This window comes from Aspergillus neoniger, assembly GCF_003184625.1.
Source record: "Aspergillus neoniger CBS 115656 unplaced genomic scaffold BO87scaffold_102, whole genome shotgun sequence".
In the NCBI taxonomy this organism is placed as follows: Eukaryota; Fungi; Ascomycota; class Eurotiomycetes; order Eurotiales; family Aspergillaceae; genus Aspergillus; species Aspergillus neoniger.
The window spans coordinates 1-9,222 of NW_020291230.1; the positions used below are offsets into that span (position 1 = coordinate 1).

The following is a 9,222-nucleotide window of genomic DNA, read 5'->3' on the forward strand; positions in this document are numbered from 1 at the left end:
AAGTACTTAGGACTGTTATTTCTAGGGGTTTATAATGTACTGTCTCAAGTAATATCATTAATTTAGAGTAGAGATGCCAGGAACTTGAATTACAAAAATTAGAAGCAGAAATTAAAAAATAGAAAGAGGAAGTTTGAAAGCAGGAACTTAAGAATAAGGCGCAGGAGCTGGATCTAATTAAGTAATATAGATGGCTTTAAAATCTAGATTAATCTAGCTAATATAAGTACTTACTAACTACTTTATAACCACTTACTAAGTACTTGACTTCTTCTTTAATATTTTTAATATATATCTTTACATATGAGCCAGAATATATATTCTGTAAAGTATATTTACTATAATCTTGGTAGATTATTCTTTCAAGTATTTATTAATTACTTGCTAACTGATTATCCATATATAAAACAGGAGGTCCGGCCTAATCAGGATCTAAGTATAGACTAGTTTGCAAGTAGTTGTTAATTACTTGCAAACTACTTCTTAATTAGTTTACACTTTACTTTTCTCTTTCTCATTCTCCTCCTCAGACTTCTCCTTATCCTCTTTCTCAGATTCCTCCTCAGATTTCTTATTATGTTCATCTTGCTCCTTCTCAGACTGTTTATTCTGTTCTTTATTATTCTCAGTATTATTCTTTTGCTGTGAAGCTTCAGGTGCTAGATTACTATAATCAAATTATAGAAAATATGTATATATCTATTTATCTTTACAGTAATCTTTCGCAGTTGGACAAATACTGCAGGGTAAAGGATAATCCATATTCTTGATCTCAGCACGCATCTTGGTAATGTGATGGGTCTAAGTACTTGGTAAGTAATGCTAACTAGTTAATAAGCAGTTTGTAAGTAATTATTAAGTACTTACCTTTCTATCCTGGCAGAGGGGCAGAGGAGAATGAGATCTATTAATATTTAACTTTCCAAGAGGACTGGACGCCAAGGTTTGGCTGACAGAAGTAGCGGTCTTGGATCTCGGAGTATGAGTAGGTGTAGGTATAGAAAGTTGTTTTTCTGCAGTAAAATCATTAAATAATTGCTTGTACCATTCTTTCAAGTAGTTAGTAAGTAATTGACAAATAACTGGCAAGTAATTTACTTACTAACAGCATTATTAACCTGCTTTTGTGAGGCCTGTCCCCCCTTGTTGCCAGCCTTGGTAATAAAATCCTTATGAATTTATAAATACGAGTGTAGATTATTTGTAGATGAGTACTGCTTCTTTTTTTAGTAGTTAGCAAGTAATTGGCAAGTCATTAGTAAGTAGTTGAAAATATACTTATGGTCCTCTTTGTGCATCCCTCCATCCTGCAGAAGATCTCTCTGTAATGGACTTCATGCTCGAGGTTATCATTCTAAGTAGTTGGCAAGTAATTGTTAACTACTTCGCAAGTATATAAATAAGGTTTCATTGAAGTGATACTGACCTGGGTAGGGGCGGGAAGCACCAGCTGGCCAGCAGCCACGGTATACAAGTACCATTTGTAGTAGTTCTATTTTCATTAATAAAATTAGTTTAAAACTACTTTTCTCTTATATCAAGTAGTTATAAACTACTGAGAAAGTAGTTATACTTATGTTTTCCTTGAGTTTGGCCATGGTGGTCGGTGGTGGTGGTGGTGGTAGTAGTATTAGTAGATGGTAAGAAGATTGAAAGAGGTGGTGTGATTTGAAATTATTGTTATGGGTGATGCGACAGTCACATGATCTGAGAGTACTTACTAAGCTATTTTGGGTCGCGCCAGTGAATTAACGACCATCCCTCACCTGCACCCACGACTCTGGGCACCTTCCTGAGAATCAACCCAGTTATAATAATTGATTTCCGGGACTTGATTTTCAAGACGTATTAATTTTTTCCTCTAGTACCCGCCATTTCCATTGCCCCGGACATACGTGAAATACACTTAAAGACAACAATGGATTGGGACGCTCTGTTTTTTAATGTTGCCACTTTGATTGCAGGTGTGTTTGTTCTTGACTATGGCGCGGATAAATTCATCGACCACACCGTCATTGTCGGGCGACGCCTAGGCATCTCGCAGACTGTTATTGCTCTCTTGACTGCTGGTGCTGAATGGGAAGAAGTCTGCAATTCAATGCAATTCGATCCAATATCTCTCCTGGCTAATCCCTCATTAGCTCGCCGTGGTGGTTGCCGCCATTCTGCAGCGTCGCAGCTCCCTGGCCCTTGGGAACGTCATGGGCTCGACTATCTCCAACATCCTCGGCGCCTTTTCTTTAGGGCTACTCTTTTACCCCCGGGGTCTGGAGTTTGACCGTAGCGCAAAGTTATACTCGGCCCTGCTGTTCATAGTTACGACGCTCTTCGTGATGCTGGCATTCTTCAACCAATTAAACCATATCGTCGGTGGGGTCTTGATTGCTATTTTTGCCCTCTACATCGTCTCTATCATCTACGCTATATATAAGGGTGTAGCCTCACCCCCAGAACTATCAGATAGTGATAGCGACGGAGAATCCAGTGATAGCGAGGACGACGAATTCGCCAACCACGCCCCTCTCTCCGAGACCTCTCCTCTCATCGCGAATGATCATGCGCCGTCATCAACAGACAAAGGGAGCAGACGATGCAGAAGCCTTCCTTACCACATATTCCAGCTCATTCTCGGATTCATCTCGCTTTCACTGTCGGGATATATCCTCTCCCACAGTGCCGTCACCATCGCCGACTCCCTGCATCTCTCGGGAACCGTCTTCGGTCTGACTGTTGTCTCCTTTGCTACTACTCTGCCAGAAAAACTGGTAGCAATCCTTAGTGGTTCCCGCGGCCACGGTGGCATTATGGCCGCGACGACGGCAGGAAGCAACATTTTCCTGCTGACGCTCTGTGTTGGTGTCGTTGCTGTGGCAGGGTACCCGGCACAAGAGGCAGATAATTTTGTGCTTTTTGAGCTGGTGGCAGTCTGGCTCTCCTCTCTGGTATTCTGTGCTGTCATCTTTTTAGGACTTGGGAGGAGTGCAGGTGTAGTGCTCTTGGTCACCTACCTCGTGTTCCTTTGCTTGGAGTTTACCGTTTACCGGCGTTGATTAGGGTAATCTGTCCTCGTATTTTTCAGCGCCATTTGTGGAACAATGTACGAACATGAGACTTGTATAGCTTCCTTTAGATATAGATATCAATATGAGAGCGGGAAATTCTGTACTATGCATCCACACTGCGCCAGATCGATCAGGTTAATGTTAGTTGGGCAAAAATACTATTAGTAATCTCTTCACGTGGACAGGGAGCCCCGTTCTGTTCCGCGTACGCTCAGCCCCGGAAAGGACGACTCCTCTCAACCTGTTCTATACCTGAATAGCATCGGTCCAATCGCTCCCCACACTCTGCCAGTCAGAACGTTGTTTTGGCTCTGATTCACCACGACCAGAAAAGAATTCACTCTATGGGTTCTCATCATTATAGTGCCCAGATGCGATGGATCAAGAAGCAAAGGCGCAGCAGGTATGCGGCAATTCAAGGAAATTTTCTGCGATTCTTCGTAGTCTAACTAATTCTATCAGACATCCGATTGACTTGCTCGCAGACAAGATTACGTCCGGGAGCTAGAGGAACAAATACGTGCAATTCAGCAGGAAACCCGGCAGACGGACATCGCGAATCGAATCGCCTTGCAAAAAATGGAGATGGAGAACCACCTCATCAAGAATCTAATTTTGTCTCCCGGCATTTCCGCCGCCTCAGTTAAGCGTTACCTGCAGTTGGCCGACCAAAATCCACTTGCGGATCGTAAGGTGGCCATACCTGCGGCGATCGGGACGCCCTTGGTAGCCTCCTGCCAACCCTCTCGCTCAACGTCGCAGCAGGCGACATCTAGCGTCGCTATTGAGGACTCGGTTGAGCAGCGTTCGTTAAATGACAATGCACAGCCAACCAGCACGATTTCAACTCAGGAATCTACAGAAGAGCAACCAAAGTGCACTATCTCACCTTCATGCAAGAAGAATACGACAGACCATCTCGCTTCGGAACCTCCACCTTATCATCAAAATACATTCAATACAACCCTATAAGTTGCCTCCGAGGAGTCTATTGATCGACACATTGCTCAAGGGATAGATAAAAATGACCTCCGACGCAGAATATGCCCGGGAGTTGAGAAGACTGACCTCGGTTGTTGCCGAGTACAGAACCACGTTGTATTTCAGGTCTTAGATAAGATCAGCGGCAAGAAATTACCCTGAGCCGTTGACAAGTTGGCCCCGCCTATGTCGTAATTAGCCGCCTGGCTATCGTGATATCAGTAACTGCGAGCCGAAATAGGTCACTGCATATGACGACCCCAGCCCTGCCACTACTTACGCGACAAGCCCAAATTATTTTGAGGGCCTCAGTAAACCAATCTGGCTTGGAACACGTTTACGCAGCCTGACTTATGCTGTTCATTATACATACATAGAATTCGACTATGGCGGCCACTTATACAATCTCTATTACTATACCTGCATGTCGGAAATGGCTTTCAGCGCTCTCTTGTTTTGCACCAACATCATGAACACACCGCCAGAGGAAGGCATGAAACTCTTGGTTGGGATTCTCTTCGTATGCTGACCAAGCTTTCTTAATATAAGTCTTCAGCTCAGCAAATATCTCCTTGATGGGGTTGAAATCTGGAGAGTAAGGCAGCAAATTTAATAGTTTAATACCCGCGTCAGAACACAACTGTTTGACCCGGTCGGAATGATAAGAAGATGTGTTATCTATGATAAGCACGGATTTTGGCTCCGGCCACCTCCCACAGTGTTGTAGAAGCTGTTCAATAAATGATTTAAAGAATACTGCATCAGTTGAACCTTCGAAGATACAAGACAGAATAATACTGTCTTGAGTATATACTAGTAGTATCTGGTAGTACTGGCCTTGATGAAATTTTGACACTTAGACTGGTGTCATGCCCAGTAGTGACCTGTTTATATTCCATTCTTTTAATGCATCCAGATTCGTCGACGAACACAAGATGATACAACCGAAACTCATAGTTTATACTGGTAGAAAACTCGTAGTTCAGGATTATGTTCTTTTGCTTTCTGCTGGGCTTTCCTTTTAGTCCAGCCAGCTCGGGAAAGAGCATGTCTAATGCTGGATGACAATGGTAATATATTGAACTTATCGTATAGGAAGATAACCATCTCTGCTATATATAGGCCGGGCTTTTCGGTGAGGTGGTCATAGAGAGCGTCCAGCATGATAGAGGTGATGCTTGGTTGTTAACTGACAGGTACTAGGGGAGACCTGGCACTACCAAATAAGTGCATGTTCTTACATATGTTAGTAATAGAATGCTCACTATACTTTTCTACCTTTGCCATTTGTGATGTAGTGAGCCTGTTCTTGCTGTGTATCATATGGATAATCATCTTACATTGCCAAGAATCGATGTTTCTTGCAATTTTATAAGTGGTTTGGGTGTTTGCAGATAACAAGCTTATGGGGAGCAGTGCGTGCGGACAACTCCATAGTGGTGGGGATGATTATTTTTAGATATATAGTACTACATAACTATATTATTTACTCGTGTCTCATATGCTTTGCAATATGTCAATGCAATCATAAAACAAAATTTTTAAATACGGAGGTAGCCATATCAGGATTAGCGTATCACATGGTTTGGATTTGAAAGAGTGTCTCTATGTTTCCCGACATGGAAGGGAATAACAGCTAGCACTGTAACTAACTATTTTATTGATACTAAATCCAGTTACTATTTACAGTCAATTTCCAGTACAAATATCTTTTGATAGTAAGTATAGATGTAAGTGTCTTTCTTGCTTCTCTATTCTCCCAACCTTCAGTTAATAGAAAAGCGGTCTTGAAAATGTCTTGGGTATGATCAGCATCTCTACTTAGTACTGCAAGTATTAGTACTTGTCTGAGTGACCGGAAAATGATTTACCCTGGTTGCCATAGTACTATTGCCTTTAATATATATCTTAAATCCTGAGGATGCAAATGGACAATTAATAAAAATAATACTCTCCAACACTGCTCAATCCCAGTAAATGGGAGCTAATCAAACAACGAGGAGAAGATGAAACAGCACTTCTATATCTCTATATATTCTCCATCATGTAAACTGACTACCTTCTTGTTACCGGCTATTTATCAGCTCAACGCATAATAGAAAGACTATTTGCAGAGCACCTATGGGAGTAGCCTTGATGTCATTCCTTTGTAAAGATTAATTGTATTATTTCTGGGACTTGGCAGAGCTGCTGGTTGAAAGGGTCACTCCAACCGAGCCGCTATGCACAGGTATCGATTTCGTTATCTCAAATAGCTGATATATATCCCCTTTATCCTACCACGGCTAAATCACATATGAGAGGTATTGCCACACGTAGAGGACGACCTAATTGGCTGTTGATCTTGCACAATAGTAGCCAGAGATTTGGTTGAGATCGAATAAAGGCATATTGCATCATCATTACTAGAATTTCTACCCTACCGGGCATCATGGAATTGAATACGAGAAATCGCTCGTCTGGATCGAAGGTTCCAATGATGGCAGCCAATCCGATCGAAGCGCTGCGGGAACCTGAGGGTGTACCCCTGCTGAATACGAGGGCCGAGATCATACTTTATGGATATATATCACCCCTCTGATCACCATTCTAATGTGATATTGGAATATGCATCCACCCTTTCTCCCAATCTGAATTTAACAAAGAACAATCACGGCCTTGGAATTGTCATGCCTGTTGAAACCGCACGCGCTCTGATTCAGCCAACCGCTGAATCTAATGCGGATGATCTAACCCTCCAAACCGACGTGGTTGCCAACCCCAACCCAACGAAAGGCGAGCACTTGATTCATGTCCAGGCATGCTCCCCTTGCGCCGGAGAGCTTTCCTGGCCGAAAAACTTTCCTCCGTCCACTGATCGCCTTCTAATCCCATGTCCCGATGTCTCCGGTACCGTTGTCTCTGCGCCCCCAGATTCCCCTTTCCAACCCAGGGCTGAGATATATGCTCGCACAAATTATGCCGGACCTGGCAACGCTCGTGATTTCACAATCGCGACTACAGACGAGCTCGCCTTTAAGCCAAAACTTTTGACCTGGGTCGAGGCTGCTGCGGTACCAGTATCAGCCGAGACTGCTTGGCAGATTCTCTTTATTAACGCCGGAATAGTCCCTCCTGAGGGCGTGATGGATATACCCAAAGCGCGCGCGGCATGGAAAAACAAAAGAATACTGGTCACGGCTGCATCTGGTGGCGTTGGGCTGTGGGTTGTGCAGCTTGCAGCGAAGGTGCTGGGCGTCGAGGTGATCGGAACATGTGGACCCGACAACATCGATCTGGTACGATCGATGGGGGCCAAGGATGCAGTGAATTACCAAGTTACTGACCTGAAGGCCTGGGTAGAGGAGGAGGACGGAAGGCTGGTGGATGTGGTGGTTGACTGTATAGGAGGACGAGCACTCCAGGATGCTTGGTGGACAGTGAAGGAGAAAGGCACGGTAGTAAGTATTTTCCAGCCTCCTAGAACCGTCTGTCCATGGAAGAATCCGAACACAAGGGGTGTCAAAGATATATTCTTTGTAATGCAACCAAGTGGCACTCAACTAGGGGCGGTCGGCGAGTTGATTGAATCGGGAATGTGTAAGGGAAGGGTGGATAGCGTGTGGCCATTGGAGCAGTTTCGGCCAGCGTTTGGAAGGCTGGCGACTGGCCATGCGAGTGGAAAGATTGTATTTGACTTAGGCCTAAATAGGTAGATGAGACACCATCACAGCAGGTAATAGGTAGGTTGAGGGTTTGTTTCTTAAGTTATGAAGTGCAATCCATGCATTCAACACTGATTAGGGTTTTATCAATTGTAGAAATGCAGAAGAAAAACATTTAGGTGGAATATGAATACATAATTGTCATATTAACTGTCTTCGACCCTACATAAAAGTATGACCTTTTAACAGCATTATTATCATCTCATCTCTGAGGCCGCAGGCACAATATCATCATTGTTGTTTTACCTTGGTAGTACTATATCTCAAAGTTAGATCTCAGACTGGGTGTATCAGCGTATACTATCAGTGACATAATCACTATTTATCCTGCAAAATCTAGAAGGAATAAATTGTTTGACTGGAGGTCCGACACTGCTGGAAAATTGATGTTATTTCGCTCTCCCGGTCCGAGGCCCATTACTTCCTATAGTAAAGCACATTGAAGAGCCCAGAATACTAGATTGTGCCGGAGTCCGGTTATTAACATGCATGGCAAGGCTCCAGTAGCCGTGTATCATCTTTGTTAATCTGTGTGCTGCTATCTATTTCTATATGGCCGACAATCCCCATACCTTACCAGGGGGTCTACACCAGAGGGGTAATGACATCGCAGTGCAATGCTATTAGGGTGCAGGAACTCCAAATACTCTAATCTATTCTAATTAGTCAGATTTCTGGCAAAGGAGGGTGTAATACTATTATATTTCTGACTGTAATATTATTATATTTTGGAAAGATTTTCTATTAAAATTCTAATATATTTAAACTGTGCTATTTATTTAGTATTCTTTTAATTTTCAGCAGTATTACTATACTGGTAGAGTAGATAATTATATTTAAATTTAATAAGTTAACAGAAAGAAATATTTTTATTAGAATAATCTCCGGGAGTCCTTCCTGACCAGAACTAGAATAAAGACTTGGCTCTGGTTAAAAAGGATTCCTATAAACTATACCAGTAAAACCTGTAAGTTAGAGTAAAATCTATACTAGAAAGATAATAATATTGTAGTATAATACTATTAGAATACAGGAATCTTAAATACTTTAATCCACTCTGATTAATTAGATTTCTGGTAAAAAGAAGTATAATACTATTATATTCCTAGAGTGGTTAACGGCCAGGGTAGAATAGATTAATAGAAAAATTTATACCTGCTGTCAGGTTAATAGTTAGATATAAGATTTTCTTATACTTAACCACGGAATAACCAAAAATAGGATAATTAATTGTTTTAATTATTCTTAGTATCAAGATCTATTTATTATATTTTTTTAAGTCTTAACATGGATAAGATATACTCAGGTTAATAATTATTTATTTTAATTATTTATATCTTTGTTAATAATTAATACAAGACTAATTTTCTTAATTTTAAAAATAGTTAGAAGAAAGAAAATAGCATGCTTTATCTTATTCTTATCTATTTAATCTAATATTATCTCAAATAATGGTAATAATCAAGTTTATAAAA

At 41.6% G+C, this 9,222-nt stretch overlaps 4 protein-coding genes across 4 annotated transcripts; 3 read left to right on the forward strand and 1 right to left on the reverse strand.

Annotated features, from left to right (window-relative positions):
- Nucleotides 1-432: 432 nt before the first annotated feature.
- Nucleotides 433-1,598, reverse strand: BO87DRAFT_392169 (uncharacterized protein; the record flags this gene model as incomplete). Its single annotated transcript, XM_025624990.1, has 7 exons — nt 433-443; nt 504-667; nt 810-826; nt 868-1,049; nt 1,103-1,169; nt 1,427-1,492; nt 1,557-1,598. 7 exons carry the CDS (start codon nt 1,596-1,598, stop codon nt 433-435), a joined length of 549 nt encoding a protein of 182 aa, XP_025473588.1.
- Nucleotides 1,599-1,816: 218 nt separating this feature from the next.
- BO87DRAFT_464036 (sodium:calcium antiporter) lies at nt 1,817-3,149 on the forward strand. The gene is made up of 2 exons (XM_025629292.1): nt 1,817-2,086; nt 2,142-3,149. Exons 1-2 carry the CDS (start codon nt 1,919-1,921, stop codon nt 3,048-3,050), a joined length of 1,077 nt encoding a protein of 358 aa, XP_025473589.1. The 5' UTR covers nt 1,817-1,918; the 3' UTR covers nt 3,051-3,149.
- A 295-nt stretch (nt 3,150-3,444) lies between these two features.
- Nucleotides 3,445-4,275, forward strand: BO87DRAFT_381535 (uncharacterized protein). The gene is made up of 2 exons (XM_025624555.1): nt 3,445-3,465; nt 3,525-4,275. The coding sequence occupies exon 2, from the start codon at nt 3,642-3,644 to the stop codon at nt 4,032-4,034; it is 393 nt and encodes a 130-aa protein (XP_025473590.1). The 5' UTR covers nt 3,445-3,465; nt 3,525-3,641; the 3' UTR covers nt 4,035-4,275.
- A 2,437-nt stretch (nt 4,276-6,712) lies between these two features.
- Nucleotides 6,713-7,738, forward strand: BO87DRAFT_322970 (NADP-dependent oxidoreductase; the record flags this gene model as incomplete). Its single annotated transcript, XM_025620005.1, has 1 exon — nt 6,713-7,738. One exon carries the CDS (start codon nt 6,713-6,715, stop codon nt 7,736-7,738), a length of 1,026 nt encoding a protein of 341 aa, XP_025473591.1.
- Between the last annotated feature and the right edge of the window lie 1,484 nt (nt 7,739-9,222).